General features: G+C 37.2%; 2 protein-coding genes across 2 annotated transcripts; both read right to left on the bottom strand.

The window, feature by feature from the left end:
- Positions 1-7,865: 7,865 nt before the first annotated feature.
- On the bottom strand, positions 7,866-12,414 carry LOC145119322 (P-loop nucleoside triphosphate hydrolases superfamily protein with CH (Calponin Homology) domain-containing protein). Its single transcript, XM_079054961.1, has 14 exons — positions 12,135-12,414; positions 11,582-11,750; positions 11,393-11,476; positions 11,233-11,310; positions 10,602-11,148; positions 10,408-10,503; positions 10,143-10,322; positions 9,949-10,055; positions 9,698-9,876; positions 9,457-9,621; positions 8,932-9,349; positions 8,546-8,844; positions 8,296-8,459; positions 7,866-8,224 (listed from the first exon to the last, which is right to left on the bottom strand). Exons 2-14 carry the CDS (start codon positions 11,702-11,704, stop codon positions 8,163-8,165), a joined length of 2,502 nt encoding a protein of 833 aa, XP_078911087.1. The 5' UTR covers positions 11,705-11,750; positions 12,135-12,414; the 3' UTR covers positions 7,866-8,162.
- A 5,245-nt stretch (positions 12,415-17,659) lies between these two features.
- LOC145121335 (DNA sliding clamp PCNA-like) lies at positions 17,660-19,811 on the bottom strand. The gene is made up of 2 exons (XM_079057098.1): positions 19,580-19,811; positions 17,660-17,808 (listed from the first exon to the last, which is right to left on the bottom strand). Exons 1-2 carry the CDS (start codon positions 19,809-19,811, stop codon positions 17,660-17,662), a joined length of 381 nt encoding a protein of 126 aa, XP_078913224.1.
- Between the last annotated feature and the right edge of the window lie 410 nt (positions 19,812-20,221).

The following is a 20,221-nucleotide window of genomic DNA, read 5'->3' as shown; positions in this document are numbered from 1 at the left end:
TCGACATGACTGGACCGCCTCGCAGGGCCTACAGCCTATCCGGACCGCTCGTCGGGCCTTCGGCCTGACTGGACCGCCTCGAAAGGCCTTTCGTCTATCCAGACCGCCCTGGGTCTGTTGGCCTTCAGCAAAAGCAGGACCGCCTCAACCCAACCACACAAACACATGTCGACATATACATAACTCATAAACACATAATCAATTAACAGGCAAGCGCAAATCATACACATCAATAAGAATAGCATCATCCTATCTACCAGGAAACCGATCTAACAGATTACTACCGCAACAAGCATACGAGAAACCAGGATAACAATCTAACAGGGCCGGCCTTAGTGCCTTCGACCCAGAAGCATAATGAGGAAGACTCACCTCACAAGTAGTGTTGAACCGGTAAAATCCAACTCCAAAACTCAGCTCCGAACTCAACAACCTACAACCACCATATGACCATTCTATCAAAACCTCAAAACACCCAAAATGCCCTCAAAAGTCAAACTTGGTCAACCATGGGCAAAGTCAAAGTCAACAGTCAAGGTCAACAGTCCATGTTGACCCAACTCGTCGAGTGCACATGCCAACTCGTCGAGTTCCTACAGTATCCAGAAAAGAAGGAAAACCCGATCCAACTCCTCGAGTTGTCAGAACAACTCGTCGAGTTTTCCCAGTTTAACTCATTCAGTCCTTTTTCATCCCTTCTAATGCTCAAGAATGTAGATCTGGTACCCAAGAGCTGGAAAACCACGTAAAGTTGCTAACTTTACGTCCGTGCATGACACCAAGAGGCTAAGACACTCAAATATGGCTTAACCAAGGACTTAGAACATGAAGGAAGCCTAGATCTATACAAAGCTTGAAACATTAAGCCCTAGGAGGCCACAAAATGCCCAGATCTGAAGTGGCAACTTCAAGAAATGACCAACCCAAGAATGACTCCAAAATGAACCAAAAGTGACAATCATAATCAAAAGATAAGAGATAGAAACATACCAGTCACAACGTCTGGTGCTGTCCTGGCCTCCTCGGCAGTGAGCTGGAAAGCACGATCCCGAGCCCTCGGGGGCTCCGCCCTGCCCTGACTTCCGCCAGTGATCCTCAATGTAGCTCGTGCGGGGGCCTGCATCGGGTTTGCGGAGAGCAACGAACAGTTGACCTTCACATGGCCAACCTGATCACAATGATAGCAGATCCTCATACTCTGAACCGGGGCGGGCTGGCGGCAGTCCCTAGCATAATGCCCCTCCTTGCCACATTTTTGGAACCCACTACTAGGTATCACACCGCTGGGTAGAAACAAACTGTCGAATATCCGTCTTGAGCATGCTCAAGTAACGGGTCATCTGAGCCTGATCCGAAGCAAACTCCAAGCAAAACATAGCCCTCTTAGTAAACATCCGGGTGATCTCCGTCACCGACTCCGACCTCTGCCTCAAATCCAAAAACTCCTAAGCCAACCTCTCACGCTCAACCCGCGGTATGTAACGAGTATGAAACATCTCTCTAAACTGATCCCAAGATACTGCAACCCTCTTCTCTTCAGAATACGATCCTGTAACAAGTCTCCACCAATCCTTCGCTCCGGACCTCAGAAGGTTCAGAGCGCACATGACCTTCTGGTCAGCAGGGCATGAACATGTGAAGAAACACCCATCCACATCAGATAGCCACCTCATGGCTACAATCGGGTCCTGAACTCCATCAAAAGTTGGGGGCTTCGTATTATCGAAGTCCCGATACTGAAAAACCCGTCCTAGTCCGAAACCTGCAGCTGCCATGGCTGGGGAGGCTGCAACAGCGGCCGTCTCAGCAATGGCTGCGTAGCGATCATCAAAGAACTCCATCATCGCGATCTTGATAGACCCAAACATCTTCGGAATCTGACCCCGGACGATAGCAACCACCTCTTCACGGATGATCTCCCTGACACGATCCTCTATCAGTGCTGGCCCATCCTAACTGCCAGCTCTCATGCCCCGACCCGGATCCGGTCTCGAATCGTCTCGTAACCACCATACTGAAAATACACCAGGAAGATATCAGATAATCCACATACATAATGGGGAACCAACTCCCAACGAAGACCTAGGGGTTGTGACTTCCTTGCTACGCATACGGTTCCTGTGCTTTTAGTAGTACGGGCCCATACTACCTTCCACACCTACTCGTGTTTGTCTCAAGGATCATAACAACACCCTAACAATACTCATAAGCATAAACGAACACACAGTCATCACTCCTAGAGGAAAACTAAACATCTCGCGAATGGCCGGCTGACCACACACAACTCAACCATGAAACTTCCACAAACCCTGCAGCACTCGTTTATGCTAGCCATACATAAAACTGGACCCTATAGACATTCGAATATCTTATCCTACCATAAGCCCTTCATCAAACAAGAACAATAATGATGTCAATTCCATAAAAAAAACCCTAGGATACCAGGCATCATATAATCAGGCAATTCTATCATGCAATTCCTGAAGATCCCTAGCCTATCACTAGCATGTTGTTCTAACATCTCATAATATCAAATAATAGCATGGTAATTTGGGGTCTACTTACTGGCTCCAGCTGACCGTACACATCGCATCCTCCTTTAGTACTTTGAAAATCGTTTGAAAATCATTTTGAAAATCTTTTCCTTAGTTTGAGACTGGATTCACGCGAGAGTTCCTCCAATTCACTCAAACCAGGGCTCTGATACCAATTTGTAACACTCATAAAGTTCGTGAAAAAAGTAAACTTTTAAAACATTCCAAAATCATCATTGTTTACAAACTGTTTACACAATAAGATTCATATCAGAGAAATCCCAAAATCGTGAAACAAAAACATGAGGAGGTGCACGATCACACCTTCGTCTTCCCGCGATCCTTAGAGGTACCTGAAACATAATCCAACAACTGTAAGACCAAAGCTTAGTGAGTTTCCCCCAAAATACCACTACAAAACATAACAAACACAGCATGCATAAATGAGCCTTCAGCCTGACTGGACTGCCTCGCAGGGTCTACATCCTATCTGGACCGCTCCCGAGCCTTCAGCATGACTGGACCGCCTCGTAGGGCCTACAGCCTATCCGGACCGCTCGTCGGGACTTCGAACTGACTGGACCGCCTCGCAAGGCCTTCAGTCTATCTGGGCCGCCTTGGGTCTGTTGGCCTTCATCACAAAGCAGGACCACCTCAACCCGACAACACAAACACATGTCGACATATACATAACTCATAAACACATAATCAATTAACAGGCAAGCGCAGATCATACAGATCAATAAGAATAACATCATCCTATCTACCAGGATACCGATCTAACAGATTACTACCGCAACAAGCATACGATAAACCAGGATAACAATCCAACAGGGTCGAACTTATTGCCTTCGACCCAGAAGCATAGTGAGGAAGACTCACCTCACAAGTACTGCTGAACCGGTAAAATCCAACTCCAAAACTCAGCTCCGGACTCAACAACCTACAACCACCATATGACCATTCTATCAAAACCTCAAAATACCCAAAATGCCCTCAAAAGTCAAACTTGGTCAACCATGGGAAAAGTCAAAGTCAACAGTCAAGGTCAACAGTCCATGTTGACCCAACTCGTCGGGTGCACATGCCAACTCGTCGAGTTCCTATAGGTTCCAGAAAAGCGGGAAAACCCGATCCAACTCGTCGAGTTTTCCCAGCTTAACTCATTCAGTCCTTTTTCATCCCTTCTAATGCTCAAGAATGTAGATCTGGTACCCAAGAGCTGGAAAATGTAACACCCGCAGATTCGGGCTAGTCAACTAAGATATAATAAGCGTTAAAAATGATTTTTTTTATATAATATTATCTAGGATAAATAATCTTAACCAAAGTAATAGTTAGGTTCAACAATTATAACTATTTGATGTAATAAAGAAGAATTATTTGAATACTATATGTTTCATGATTATCATAATATAATAAAATAGGAAAAAACATTCGAATCGTTTGTAAATCGTAAAAATAAGTGCGATAAAACATATATATTATTATATATTTAGAAAGTACACGTCGCCCCGATCCCGAAAATATAAATTTCGTCGAAATCCGAATCCGTATGAATTAGATATGATTTTATAAGATATAAAAGTCAGCCGCGCACAAGGAATATGTGACGTAAAAAGCTACGAAGAGAATGGTTGACTTTTAGCTAATGCCACCAAAACGAAAATCGTAGTACCCCTTAAAATAGGATTTTTGAGAAAAAGAATGTCAAAAACGGAGTTCGTATGAGAGAGTTATGATTTTAACAAAATCATTTAATTTTATAAAAATATGAACGGAAAATAAAGTCAAAAATTAGCCGACGGGGTCTAAACGAAAGTTGTAGATCTCGTCTATAGCTACGCGTGGATATAAAGAACGTCAAAACGGAGTTCGTATGAATGAGTTATAAATTATAATAGCATATTTACGTCTTAAAATAAAGTATAAATCATATATACGTATACATATGTATATATCATTAGAAAGGTATCGACGATGCGGTCGTTATAAGACTAGTGTTGAGTACTTTTGACATTAGTTTAGTACAAATATCGTTAAATCTATTTAAAATAGTATTATAAATGGGTGTTTAGTCGTTTATATAACTAGAAGGTCATTAAGTAACTATAGAGGGTAGTTTTTTAAAATTCAATTGCTATAAATAAGAGCCTCTAGGCTCTCATATTTCTTGCATCATTCTCTTGAGTCAATAGTCTTTCTCTTCTTACCCCCCTGAGCATTTCGGTCCCTCATGATTCAACTTCTCTTTCTGTAGTTTTAGTATAGTAAGGTGAGCGTTGAAGCGCTGCAAGAATCTTTCTTAGAAAGATTCAGCGACGAAGTTCTACGCCTGCAGAGCCCAGCTCCTAGCTAAAACTCCATTGTAAGTAAGTTATGTTTACCCTACTTCAAGTATACCTTATGTTTAAACTTAGTATCGTTAGTATGAACTTATAATAAATATATGAGCTAGTATTATGACTTATATAGGTGTCGTTATAATGTATTTTTAACTACTTGCGGTACGGGGAATCCGGTTTGAAGGGCCGCCTGGGTTGTTGGATTTCAGAAGTGCTTTAATGCCAAAATGGTCCTGCCCTCTGGTGTTTCATGTCTGCCCCTGTCTGTATATACTGTCTGTATATACTAGTTGAAAAGTATTGTCTAACGCTTATATAAATAATAATACTAAGACTAATAATTAGTCGCGAGAAACATTAGACTAAAATCTAGTGGTAATAATACTAGGTTTCGTCGAAGAAAATTATATTAAGAAGCGGAGCGTTGTCCGAGTTTGGAGTCATCACTTTAACATGTGAGTGATAGTTACTTTCATCTTACACCTAGATATGAAATATTTAATATAAATTACGTGTTATGTGTGCATATTATCTGTGTACTTAATATTTATGTTGGATGAACAAAAATATACATGTTTTAATTGTTTTAAACTATATATGTATTTTATACCTATAATTATGATGGGTAAAAGATGGGTAGATTAAAGATGAGGTGAATTATGAGTGATGAAAGATGAGATGAATGATGAGCGATGATATATGAGTGGTAAAATATAGTGAGAAGCGATGACCCAAGCGATGACCCAAGCGATGGCCCCGTCATCTAGCAGAGTATAGATGACAACCACAGACTATTCTAGATAGTCCAGTGGAACACTAGCAGGCTCGCAACCTGTAGGTGTTGTGAACGATGTGTTCACCCGGTGTACTCTAAAAACCCATTGACATGTATTGCGGGTGGACTCTCTAAAATAATATTGTCCATAAATGAGATAAACCCTGGCAACTATGGACTTAACGCCTGTTAGATGAACCCTGGCAACTATGGACTTAGTGTCTGTTATATAAACCCTGGGAACGATGGACTTCGTGCCTATTCCTTAGGACAATCCTTAGGAATAAATAATGAGGAATAGATGATTCTTAGGGAAGATACTTAAGAATAAAGAAGATAATGGGGATGGGTAATTGGGTTTATTGTTTGATGATTAAACATAATAACTTTATTATTGTGGGTTGAAAACCCTATGTACTCACCAGGTTTCCCAACCTGACCCACTCAGTTTATTTGTATCACATGTGTTGATACGAAGCTGTTGGAATAGTGTCCAAGGTCATTAACTATTGGTAATATTTCTAATAATAGCAGGGTCCTTTTGGGTTGCCCTCAAGACCCAAATTGAGTAGAATAAATAAAGGAGAAATTGGTTTATTAATTATTATGGTTAATAATTAATTCGAAACTAATTGGAAATATATTTTGGGAATTAATTAACAGTTTAATTAATTAAAGGGTTGAATGTTCATTAATCGATAGTTGGTTAATCAGGAATGTTCCAGAACCTTATGGAATTAGGGTTGGATGAAAATCACTTCATCCCACATGGGAAATGAGTGAAATTTCGTGGTTATACTCCATCCCACATGGGAAGGAGTACTAAACCTAAGGATGCATCCAAGGCTATAAATACGACCTTAGGGATTTCATTCCTCCTTGCACCTTGGCTTGAAGTATTCGCCAACCCTTCTTCCTCCTCCCATAGGGACGATTTCTAACAACTCGTCGAGTTTTCCTCAACAACTCGTCGAGTTGGGAAGCTTCCAACACGTCGAGTTGAGGCCTTCAACTCGACGAGTTCAAAAGGGAAAAATTACATTTTTAAGCCATAAATCTCATACTTAGGAATCGGGATGTTACACCGTGTTCAAATGTCATATTTTTAGACAGAATAACCAATAACAATTTTCATAGATTTGGGTTTTATCACATAGGCACATCGGGTCATGTAATCAAATCAAATTATATGACCAAACTGTTGGAGGAATTAGGGTTTATGTTGGAGATCTGGATATCTCTTAGATCGTGTGAACATTTTCCGAACTGATATTTTTACCCTATGCCTGGGTTGCAAGAAATTCAGCCCTGGATAATCCAAAAGGACACTTACGAATCTAGGCACAAAAATCGTAAGCCAAATTGCTAGAAAAATTCTATGTTCGTCTGAAGAAAAAGAGAGCTAATAATATTCGTGTGTATTTTCTCAAAGAGAATGGTTGTTTATTTATAATAAACAAGATTAGGGTTTGCCTCTTAGGGTTGGCCGTCATGGGTTGCTTTTGAAGCAAGTCAGGGAAATCTGGATTTTAATGAGGATTTAGGGTTTCCAAAACTAACGAATTTCGTTAGTTTTACCATAATCACCCTCAAGAATTTGAAGCCGACTCTGTCCCTTGGACCCCGTTAGGGGCGCTGCCCCTTTGGAAACCCCGGACCCAGGGGCGCTGCCCTTAATGTCAAATATGTGAATATGGGCTCAATTATGGACATAAACATGTGTATGCAAATTAAACATCATCACAAAACCACATTTACACATGTCTGAGACATGAGTATGTTATGATCATACTCATGTATGTGTGGACATAAATATGTGTGATTATCTAACCACCACCTATGGAGATATTTGGTGAATTATGTATTTAAATATTCAATAATCCTTTTATTACCATAACAACATGAATACATGAGAACTGCCCATGATCACCACCACCAAAAGATCGTCACAATTGTCTATTAATCACCACCACCGACAAAAATCAATATCTTAATAAAATCAACCCACTTTTACAAAGCCAATAGAACATGCATACTTTCGGTACAAAGACAATACCTTTATAGTTTGTAGGTCCATTTGCTAAATTTCTAAAGCAATTTTGTCTATAATCAAAATGATAAAGATGTCATAAACGTTTATAGTACTTTCCTCCCTCATCTCTCCTTCATTTTTGTTATGTAAGTTCCATCTTTATTTCAACTCATATCAAATAAAAAAAACACCCCATGATCCTTATCTTTCATTTCTCTAATAGAACACCTACAAAATAAAGTATCAAACAACAGATGGCAAACATCAACCCTAAAACTTGTATAACATAATCCAATTTCCACAATCGATCAAGAAAATCTTGACCTCTTTACCCCTAGATCTAACACTCTAACACTGTTTTCATATATTAAATTTTCACAACCACAATTGTTTTCCCATGAACACGAAGTTCATGAATAACATAAAGTCAATGCTAATCTATCTTACGTAACAGTCATGCCATTAAAGATCAATCTTCACCTTCTCACACCAGGTTTGACCGAAGAGCTTCCGGAAGTTGACTTTTTACCACTAGAACCTGAAAACATCATTCAATTTAGTAACAATTTTCACAATGAAATGATCAATTAAGTAAGATGATGTACATACTTAATGAGACGCGTGGCAAACCCTTGGTCAATGATGTTCTAGAAGGTGGTACTGTAAGCCGTTGTGAAGATGAAGAAGAACCTGTCTGCACCGGTTTTCTAGAAGAAGTAGCCGCCACCGCCGCCTTTTGCGGGGGCCTCGGAAGTTTAGCCGGTACATTCGGCCTGAAAAAAAAAACCAAAAGAATTTACAAAAAGACGAATTTGCCCCTAAAGGGTAAAAAAGACATTTGGCTAAGAGACAGACTCACTTCTCAACAGGCGGTTTTGAAGCTCCGGGAAAAAGAGTCAACTCAACAATACTACTGAGTGAGCCATCAGTCTCTGTCCCCATTGAAAGTCCACCATCAGAAATATCACTTAATCTCTCTTCTGAATCATCTTCCCCTAATCCCAATATCTCAATATCATCATCATCATCATTCAGATCTTTATGGGAATTACTTTCACTCAAACACTCGCCACGTGGCGGCGTCCCATTCGTCTTCCCACCCCGTAACCTCGCCATCTCCTCATCTTTCTTGCTCAACGCGTCTTTCAAATTACTCACCTACATTAAAAAAAGTGTTGTGTCATGTCATGTTAAACTACTTCACGTAATGTGAAATGACGAAAATACCCTTGGGGTTTACGGTACCTGTTCCATGAGCTCACGAACGCCCCTCGCGTCTTTATTACTACGGGCTGCACCCAACTCGACACCTGACACTCTTTCAGCAAATTTCAGAGTACTGATAGTTTCAGAAAAGGATTCCACATCAGGATTCAGCTGTACAAACATGAGAGTTTTTGCTTGTCCTCCTAAAGAGCTCTGTAAGACTTGAGTCAACTTGCTATTTCTGTATGGGACGTGTTGACTTTTTTGGGCAAGGGCAAAAATGACATCTCCTAAAGCGGATAAAGATTTGTTGATGTGTTGAGCTTCACGGAGTCTGTCTCCTGTTGCTTCTGACCGGTCAACCCTTTCACTTCCCGCAAGGTCAACCAAATGTAAGTTGCCACGTAGGACACCATTTGTCTCCAAGTCAACTCCACGGACATGAACAGTCAACACACTGAATCATAAAAGTTTTACACCCGTTAAAAAAAGGAATACAATGTACTTTACTGCAATTTGCCCTTAAAGAAAAAGAAATTATCATAAGTTCATAACCATTCTCACCTGTGGGACCGGCTGCTTCTTTCATTCAAAGCGGTGGCCCCCACAGCCCGATTTGTTAACCCTAAATTCATCAATTCCAAAACATCTGCGGTTGATGTCACTGGGTGCATGCTGGCATCGGGTACTGCTAACCCGTTCGGTTGAGTAGAGTTCCATATCCCGAGTGTGTGGAAAGTCAAGGTCAAAATTTTTTAATAAAAAACGAAATAAAGTCAAACTACAAAGTCAAAGTCAAGGATATCTTCTTTGAGTAGTGTCGCTCGTTAACAGATCACGAACTTGTTCATTATATATTTCAACCATTTGAACACCGATTTCGTATTCAAATGAGCTTCTTCTTGTTTGGGAGAGATGAAATAAATCATTTAAAGCTCGATAATTTACTCCCCAATCTTCTGGAGATGACACATTAGGCCCCGTCTAGAAAAAAAAAAAAAGTCAAATATTGTACGATAAAATTTAAATTTATTAACATAAAGATTTAATAATCACCATAGTATATGTCTTCCCAGACCCTGTTTGACCATATGCAAATATGCATACATTATATCCATCTAACACCGACCGAATGAGTGGTTGAGTGTCAACAAATACATCCTCTGTAAAAAAAGATTATAAATAAGTCATTAGAATGTGTTATGTGTATATAATATAATACAAAATGATAATGGTAGAAATAAAAAAACCTTGTGTTGCTGAAGGGCTAAAAACTTTATTGAATTTGAAGAGTCGGTGGCTTTCTTTGATTTGTTTTGAAGGATTTGTCACAATTAATTCACCATTTTCGCCAATATACTCTATGGTTGTTTGTTTTTGACTTTGACCCTTGAGAAATGGCCTTATACGACAATAAACCCTAATATTTCCTGTAAAAACAATAAAAAAAATTAGTAAAAATTGTATAATGATTAATGACACATTGTGTTTATATCTCTATATGCATTTAAATACCTTTCAAATCTTGTACTTCATTGTACAACTTCCGGTTTTCTGTAAGGACTGTATGGTAATTTTGTGCAGCATCTACAAGCCCTTGAATCTTCATGCCTATTCAAAGTCACAAAATGTCAAAAAAAAAACATGATGTAAAAACAAATGTCGTTTAATTTATGAAAAAGGATAAATGTAAAAAGGTGAAAATTTACCAAAATGATTAATTTCTTCAGTGTAAATCTGCTGTGTCTTCAAAACTTCTTGCTTAATGGATTCAGAACCCATTCTTAATTCCTTTAAAGATCCAGACTGGAAATCCATGAAGTTTTTGTAGCCACGTTCTTTCTTTTTCCATCTTAAGAACTTGGATTCTGTGAACTTTTCAAGTTCTTTCACCTTCTTTCTTGATCCAATAAGAAGATTTTCAAGATCTGTTATCTTGTTCTTGAGCTCAGATTCAACTTCAATCCCATGTTTTTCAAGTTGTACATATCGAGTCTCATATGTATCCCTTGTGATTTCTATTTCCTGTTTTAATTTAGAAATCTCTAAATTACTCTCATTTTTCTCTTGTCTAAGCCTAATTAATTCTACATCTTCAAGTTTTTTTATGTCTTCTATCTTCCTCTTCTCAGACTTAATAAGCTGCAGTTGGTTCTTAATGAGTTCATTTTCTTCTGCAGCTCCAATAACAAGAGATCCAAGCACTTTAAATTGTAATTGGTATTTCTCCTCACGTGTCTTGTATATATTCTTTTGCTATAAACACACACAAAAACAAAACCAATATTATATAAGTTTAAAGTGAAATTTGAATATTTCTAGAAAATCTTTAAGCTTTACCTTCTTGAAATATTCTGCTTGCTTTGAAATTTGTTGCTCGGTCATTTGAATGAGCTTTTTTAATACACTGGCGACTCTCTACATAATAGAAGATGAACTTATTGAAATGTTTTATAGAAATGGTAATTTATCAGAATTTAGAACCCAATAATTGACTTACATCTGGTACATCTTCTTTCTTGTTGTCAATGGTGTCATCAAGAATCTTGTGAACAATTTTAAAAAGTGATCGAGAAGATGCATTCTGTGTATAGAAGTTGAATTTGGATTAAAGTATAGAAAAATTAGAGCAAAATGTAGATTTTACAGTTTAATGAAAAGGAAAAAAGAAAAGCAGTAGATTGTTAACCTCTAAACTGTTAAGTTTTGTCAATTCTGGCACTTCAGCAGCAGGAAGACATGTGCCATTGCCATTGATTAAACCATCTGATTGGCTGTTTGCACTTCCATTTGAATCTTGGTGAAGATCCATTACAAACTAGCTCAACTTTTGCTTCCTTGAATGTTCGGAGATAGTGCTGAAAGTAAGAATAATTGTTAAAATTATATGTAAAACCCAGAAGAAGATAACAATCAAATGAGACTTTTCCCAATTTTCATAAAAGGGTTTGGGCAACATTGTTAAACAATTCTAAATTCCATTATTCTCGACCCCCAATTTCAAATTTCAGGAAAAGTAACTCGATTTCATGTATAAAACGTACGAAAAAGAATTACAACCCCACAAAAACCCTAACGCATTTATCAAAAGCTAGCAGCATTACCCAAAATCTAGTCAAATCCAATTTATAAATTGAGCTAAATGATGAAATAAATCCATACGAAAGCATTCCATCGCAGATCTACTTGAAGTCATATACAGAAAAAAAAATTAATAAAGCCACATGGAAGAGATAACATACCTTAAGAAGATCACCGACTAAACTGTTGAACAGAAATAGTAGATTTTTGTTAAAATTAACATTAAGGGATAGGGTTTACGTTCTAATTCTACTGTAATTTCAAACTTTGAAGGTGGATCCACGAAATGCGTATGCTGATTGAAGCTGGTTTTTTTCTGAGTTTTGGAGATGAGAGATTGGATGAAAAAGGAGATAGACGACTCTTGCTGGCCTGCTGCTTCTTCTTTGGCTTTGTTCCTTTTACTTTTTTCAAAATAAAAAAATAAAAAAATTGTTTTATTATGAATTAATTCATCAGGATTCCATTTGCATTCCATTCCCGCCTTGTATACTTGTACCCATCTTGTTGGAAGCTTTAAATATAGACCGATTATAATTATAATTTCAAGAAGATGGTATAATCTTTTAATATTTTGGTAAAGCTTTAAAACTTTATGAAGATTTAAATGTATGTAGATTTTATTGATATTATATCATCAAAGATTTAAGATAATATTTTTAAATTTAAAATGATGAATTAGTATTTTTAACCATTATAGTTATTGAAGTCTCTTATGTTGGAGTAAGTGTGTGATTTATAGGTTACAAAATTAATGACTTGCAAGTAATTGCATATTTGATGTTACATATCAATGATTTCGGATAAAAACCATTTAGCTGTCTTACCTTTTTTAATGTAGTGTTTGCAAACGGGTTTTTGAAAAAAGAAAATTATAGTTTTAAGAATTTTAGGGTGCGTTTGGTTGTGGAAAATTTTCTAGTTTTCTAGGAAAATTTTCCAAGAAAAATAGAAATTTTGAAAACGCGTTTGTTTCGTTCAGTTTTCCAAAATTTTCTAAGAAAATGAAAATTTCCAGTTTTCCAAATTATATGCAAATTAGAAAAAGTGATTTTTACAGTTTTCCAAAGTTTTCCAAATTTCTAACATGTAAATGAAAACTCCTCCGATTTCAACCAAACGCGTTTTCTAGAGGAAATGGGAGGGTTCGTCTGAATCCTCGAAGAAGAGAAAGAATGGTCACCAAGATAAGAGGGGTGACAAGCCGGACTACTGTACGAATTGTCACTCCTCACATAAGGGGTCATGCAGTAGCGACACCATGAGATGCAGACGATGTGGAAAATTAGGCCACAAGCAAGAAGAGTGCAAGAATGAGCCGCTCTGCTATAATTGTAGGCAGACGGCCCATATTAGTACTCAGTGCCCAAATCCTAAGGTTTAAGCAGCTGGTAATGAGAAGAAAGATGAAGTGCCTAAGGTGAAAGCTCGTGCTTTCAATATGACAGCTGAGGAGGTTTGACGCATTGATGAGGTAATTCTTTTGAGTTTTTATTAGTTAACTCTATTTGTGCTTATGTGTTAATTGTGCTTATGTGTTATCTGTGATTCCGTGTTATTTGATGCTAGTAATACTAAATAGTGGGTATCCTTGAACTTTTATGATAAAGTGTGGTGTACCTCGAACTCCGTGAGTCCTGATTTCAGATATTTACGTGGTTGTGTTTGATCTAGTCATAGGGCGTGAAAAGTTTGATATGTGTGAAATCTCTTTTGGTGAACACACTTTTCCTTTAACATTGATTCTTTTTGGAGTATAACTCAATGAGGCGACCTAGGAATAAGAATAAGCAGAGATATAGAGATCCCGAAGACGGAATCTTTTTAAGGAGGGGAGAATTGTAACGACCCGAATTTATTGCCGTCATCGATATTACTTTCCGTTAGACAAATATTATATTCATAGGATTATTTTGGTTTTAAGGTTATATAACGAAATAAATTAAAAAAGAAAGATGTATTTAACATCTAAAAGAATTAATCAATAAATAAGAGAAATATAATTAAATTAAAATATATTAAGGAATTATTAGGGTAAACTTAACTCATTTAAATGGTGTTAATTATGTTGAGGGGTTGTTTTGTCATTAAGGAAACTCAAAAATGTTAAGTTATTAGGGTTAGGATTGTTAGGAATTAAATTATGAAAGTTTAGGGACTTTCCTTGAAAAATCAAATGTAACCCCAATAACTAATTGACGTGTTAATGAGATTGATGAGAGTACGTCCGTTTTTGGGTCACGATGGCAACAAGAGTCGATCCAATTAAATCAGTTCTTAACGTTGTTTATTGGGGAATTGAGTCGACCAAATCAAGTTCGTGGCCTCCTTTTTCTTGTGGCATCGATCGGTTTTTAGCAAGGAAAAATAAAACGATCACGAAGAGGGAGAGGGGAAGGAGACCCCAACGAGAGGAGAAGGAAGGAACAAGGGCTGCAATCGTCGACTTCTTGAAGAAGATTGGAGTTGTGAAATCGATCCCAAGTGTTGGTATGTATTAATTCTTCATTCTCTTGTGTCCATGCTTCAATTGCTAGTGATTTGGTTCACATAATCTTCTTCTTTTCACCTCAATTCTAGTGAATTATCATATGTCGGATTTTCAACCTTAATGGGTGTGTTCTTGGCTAATTGTTGCTGTCAAAATCCTTCTAAAAACACTCTTTTATGTGTTGTTGATGGTGCTTAAGGATTGGTTGGAATTGTGAAGTTAATTTCTCTCTTTTGGTGTCAAAAAAAAATTCATGTTTCTATCACTTCAATTATAATGATTTCATGTTCAATTTAGACTATGTTTTGGACCATTCATGTGGTTATCAAAACAGTTCCTAAGTTTCTTTTTATGTGTCTCAATGATGAAGAAAACTCCAACCCAAATTGTGTTTTCTCTTTTTGCAACATACATTGTTTTTCCCATAAAAGCAATGTACTTTGAGTCATGGTTTGAAGTTGAAATTGTTATTTTAACTTCTTGACATGTTGCTACTGTTAAGTACTTAATTTTCATCTTTAAAGTTGATCTTGGTTATGGCTTAGTGAGTTAAGTTGTCAAATAACCCTTATAATGCATTGCTGGGAAATTCTGAAAATTTCCCATTCTGCCCCTGTGTTGGAAAAATTATAGAAAAATAATCATAAATCGAATTAATAATCTGTAAACTCTCAAAGTTTCCATTTTGAGTCTAGTTTATCCATGAATTTTTCCAGAACCTGTTGTTGCTTCTAACTTAGGTGAAAATCGCCTTTTTCACCAGCTGGTCAGAATTTAGCTGCATTGATAGGCAGATTTGTAAAAATCATATAAAATTATAGAAAAATCGTTTGGACCTTCAAAAGTACATTCTGAAAAGCTAAAAGTCTGAACTTCTATAATATGAAATAAAAAACGAAAGTTATACAAGTTCTAAGTTTGCTAAACCAGCTCTAAACAGGTGGCTGTTTTGGGTTCAAAACTAGGAATTTTACTTGCTAATTGATTTATGTGTTTGGCTTATAAACTTGTCATCTTTGGCATTGTAGAACTCCTAACCTTGTTATTTGAAATGTAATAGGGGCAAGGGTGATACTTCAACCAATACAATATTTGAAGTGTGAGTTGGTCATATTTTTTTGGCAAAGGTGAGTCAACTTGTGGTTTTAAAAGTACATTGTTAGGAGTATCCCATATCTTAGATGGATTGGGATGAACCTAGTTATCTAGGATGCATGTGCCATTTTGATGAATGGTTGTTATGCAAATATTGTTGAAATGTTTTATGTGTAATGATATCTAGGGTGTTGCATGCTAGACTATTCCTTGTTTGGTGTGAGATTTGAGTTAGGGTCATGCTAGATTGAGTGAAGTTAATGAACATTATGTGATGTGAGCATGTTAATTGTTGTTTGAGAATATTTGTTTAAAATGTTTTAGGACAGGCATGTTAGTGTTGTATCAACTTCATTGGTGTATTGTGTATGGAAATAGTGTGTGATGTAAAATGTAATAACTTCATGAAATTACATGTTTGCATGAAAATAACCCTTAAAGAGGTAATATGTTAATAAAAGAATATTCATAATAATTGCATGGTTACTTGAAAGGGTAAAGTGTAACTCCTTAATTAATTAATCATTGTTAAATTAAAAAGGGGAACACACTAGCGGGGCGAAGGTTAGAAACCTAGACATAGGTAAATACCCAATCCGGATATTATGATGGCCTAGTGGGTTGAAAGATATCTATAGGAAAAAGAGCTTAAGCCAACTGTGACGCCGACTGGTTTTTCTAGACAACAACTCGGGACATGGTCTTGGTACACCTTGGTATACCGGGACTGGAGTGATGTTGGTCAAGCGGTGGGACCAGCGCAAACATCACGTGGGATTTGGGAGGTGTATCTATTGGAATTGGCACCGCTTGTACCAATCCTGAACGACAACGCATGTATACGTATGTGTACAGTCGGAGTAGCGAACGCAGCGCGCCAGGGGCAATGATTACGGGTGAGAGTCGCGCCTCACTTAGTGCATTGGGTCGTGCCGGTCACGTTAGTAGCGAACGGGGTCTAGCTTTGGGGAGGTTTTTGCGGTGAATAAATAGACCCTAACTAGGAGGTAATACTTTAATAATTACAACGATGAGCGGTGAGTGATTATTAATGTAAAGCGGAGAAACAAAATATTATATATTAATATTTAAGCGGTGAGATTAAATTAGTTACAGCGGCGTTGAGGAGAGTAACTAATAAAACAAGCTCTAACTGAAGAACTAAAATAAATTGAGCTAAATATGTGTTTGTTATGTGGTGTGATGTTGTATGTCTTGCTAGTGAGTCTTTGACTGTGTGTGGATGTTTTGTGTGAATCCATCTATGATATGAGTGTTCTATTAACACTGTACTATATTGACTCACTTAGCTTATGCTAACACCTGTTCTTTGCTTGTTGGTTTTTGTGGAATGGAACAGGTAGCTTGACATGATGCCTTGGTGAGGATGGGAATCTTTGGGTAGTATAATTTAGTATCTTTAGTTATGATACCATTTGGACATGTTGGGTTTTCATCATCATGTTTTTGTGAACTTTATATTATGATGAGTTTATTTTGACATGAAAGTAACATTGGTGATGTTTCTGAAACAATCATAATAAGTCTTCCGCAACGTATTCTGTTAAATAAGTGTTTTAAAAATAGAAAAATTTTGGATGAAAAATCACGATGTTACATTAATAACTCAAGACAAAATTGCAAGAATAGTCCATGTGTTTAGTTGGAAATTATCACTTTGGATCAAAAAGATAGAGACTAGCACTCATGGTCCAACTGTTTTTTCATTTTCTTAACATTTTGATCCAGTTTACTTTAAATTTTTTGATAATGACGATTTTGTCTTTGGTTTTTTTTCAATTTTATTTATTTATTTAAATATTTTTATAATTAAAAGAAAAATAAAAATACTCTCTCTCTCTCTCATAAATTCAAAACACATACGCATTCATATAAACACTTAAGAACATAAAGAACACTTGTTGGCTCTATTATCCGCCACCACCACCACCCGTCGACCACCAGACTCTACCACCACCATCGTTATCCACCAGTCTATGCCACCAACATCATCTTCGGTGACTAGTCTCCTTCCCTTGTTTTTCCCTCTACCTTCATCACCCCCTTCACACCCACGATCGACCATCACTGCAGCATATACTACCCATAGTCACCATCTCCCTTCCATGTTCTTGCAAACTCTGATGATGACATTCCATCAATGGCTTTATATTCTGCTTTTGGTATTCCAAGATGTTCACTATCAATGTCCGTCAGCTTCATCACAAAATCAGCAATCTTATCATGATCTGAAACACTTCAGTCGATTTATCCAATATTATAAGCATATCCAAGTACCAAATTTAAAGGACCAGACGATGAGCGACGAATCTTCACTAAATTGTAGCATATAATAGCGAATCAACTAGATGTAACGAACAAAATGCCAAAAGACAATCCTAGATTTAACTTTGATTTGCAAATATAACTGATTGTCTACTGTTAGGCGTGTCAAACCCAACAAATAATAGGGGTACAACAGACTCCAAATACACTGCTTTAATGCACTAAAAGGTAGTACAAGGCAAGCAGGGTCGAACCACAGAGACACGGGATAAAAGTCTATACCTCTTTGCGCAAGGTACTTTGGTCACAAAGGGGGATTTGTTTGCAAAAGTCAAATAATGGAAATAACAATCAACTTTGAAACATGCAGAAAATGAAATAGATTTGTAAACAAGTTGTAAAAGTGCTTCCAGTTCTAGTTCTCAATGTTGTCATTTAACCTGATTATGACTTGATGCAATTTGTGATTACTATTCTAAGTTGGTACAGAAAGATATTAACACGCTCTAATACCTCTCGCTTGCCAAATTATCTAACCAAAACACGCTCTTTAACTAGATCTAGCTTTACTAATTCAACCTAAACACGCTCTTAGATTGTATTGAAAAACTGCATTAAGTTTTGTACAAGCTTCCCAACAATGTTTATTTCTTCTCATACGCTCGGAAGTGTGAAAACATGTGATAAATGTTCTACAATAAGAAAACCTATTGTTTGTTACCAACCATTAACTTTATAGAACGATTAGGTGCCCTAAAAGTTAATTAACTACACAAAAATTAAATTCATGAAAGTGGCCAATCAAACACAAATCAAATTTAAGGATTCTAGTTTAAACAAGAACATAATCACTAGAATAGAATCACAATTCAAACATCAAATCATATGCTTCAAGTCAAGCAATCAACATGTTTCGAACAAAAACTAGAAACTAGGGTTTCTTAGCCACACATGGCTAGAACAAGATCACAAGAATAAAAGATGGAATTAATGTGCAATTACAACTTACAAATACTAGAAATAATGTTTCCAAATGATTACTGATCAATCCCTTGCAAAAACCTTCGAAATCCCCTCTCAAAATCTGCTATGATATGTTCTGTCCATCTCAAAATGGCCCTCAACCCGTAATATGAAAGATAGGAAAAACTGCCAAAAGTTGGTTTTTGGGTCGAACACGGCCCGTGTTAAAATAGGCTAAACTGACACGGCCCCCATTTTGGTCAACACGGCCCGTGTTTATTTTGCAGTGTAAATCCAACACGGCCCATTTTGGTCAACATGGTCAACAGCTCCCATTTTGGTCAACACGGCCCGTGTTTATTTTGCAGTGTAAATCCAACACGGCCCGTGTACCCCTCTGACTCCGAATCCAAACTTGATTTTTCCAACTTTTTCGTTCTTCGCCCGATCATCCCGAAATCTTCACCAATGCTTCCCGGCACCTCCCAAAGCGCATTCCAAGCTCCGGTTTACCTGAAAAAGACATGAAAGTGTGCAAATAAGGTTGTTCTAGAGACTAACATGAATATGATGAAATGCAAGAAAAATGAAGAACAATTATGCTAAATAGATGCATGAAATGGGACTAAAAGGTGTGCAAAAAGGTGCACAAATTTCACCTGACATCTACTGTAAGTTAACCAAATTGCCTTATAAAATCCCTAATATCGCCTTACAAAAACCCTAAAATCGCATCAATGAAAGGTAGAAAATAGAGAAGATATGTATTACCAGGGATTCCAAACATGAAGGTAACACAATCGTTGTTGTCGTCAGCCTTAATGTTGACAATGTTGTCATTGTTGGCGCATTTTGAGCCCATTAAGAGGTTACAATCGCATCGGTAGTGCTCGAAACCCTCAGGTTTGAGGAGGAGTGAGACAATCGATACATGGCTCGAACCCATGGCCTGTAGTGAGAATCCCGTTGCAAGTTGTTTCAAAATCGAAACCTGATTCACCATTCTCTAGTTGGTGATGATGGTAGCCTGGAACCGTAAATCGAAATGCTTTTCTAACAATCAAGAAGAAGGTTCAATCCAAAATATGAAAGAAATATGGGTTGAAACGAATCGAAGGATTAACAACCTCCGTTCTTCACAATATGAGAGAGAGAGAGAGAGAATATTTTTTTTCTTTTAATTATAAATGTATTTAAATAAATAAAACAACTGAAAAAGAAAAAAACTCAAGGGCAAAATTGTCATTACCAAAAAGTTCAAAGTAAATTGGACCAAAGTGGCAAGAAAATGAAAATCTTTGGACCATGAGCGCTAGTCCAACCCTTTTTGGCCAAAAGTGACAATTTTCACCTAACCATAAGGACCATTCTTATAATTTTGTCATAACTGAATTCTATAAAAATTAAAACCCT

This window comes from Lactuca virosa, chromosome 6 (assembly GCF_052849685.1).
Source record: "Lactuca virosa cultivar CGN04683 chromosome 6, Lactuca_virosa_CGN04683_v6, whole genome shotgun sequence".
NCBI classification, from domain to species: Eukaryota; Viridiplantae; Streptophyta; class Magnoliopsida; order Asterales; family Asteraceae; genus Lactuca; species Lactuca virosa.
Note: the sequence above shows the minus strand (reverse complement) of the source record. Positions and strands in the feature narration are given on the sequence as shown.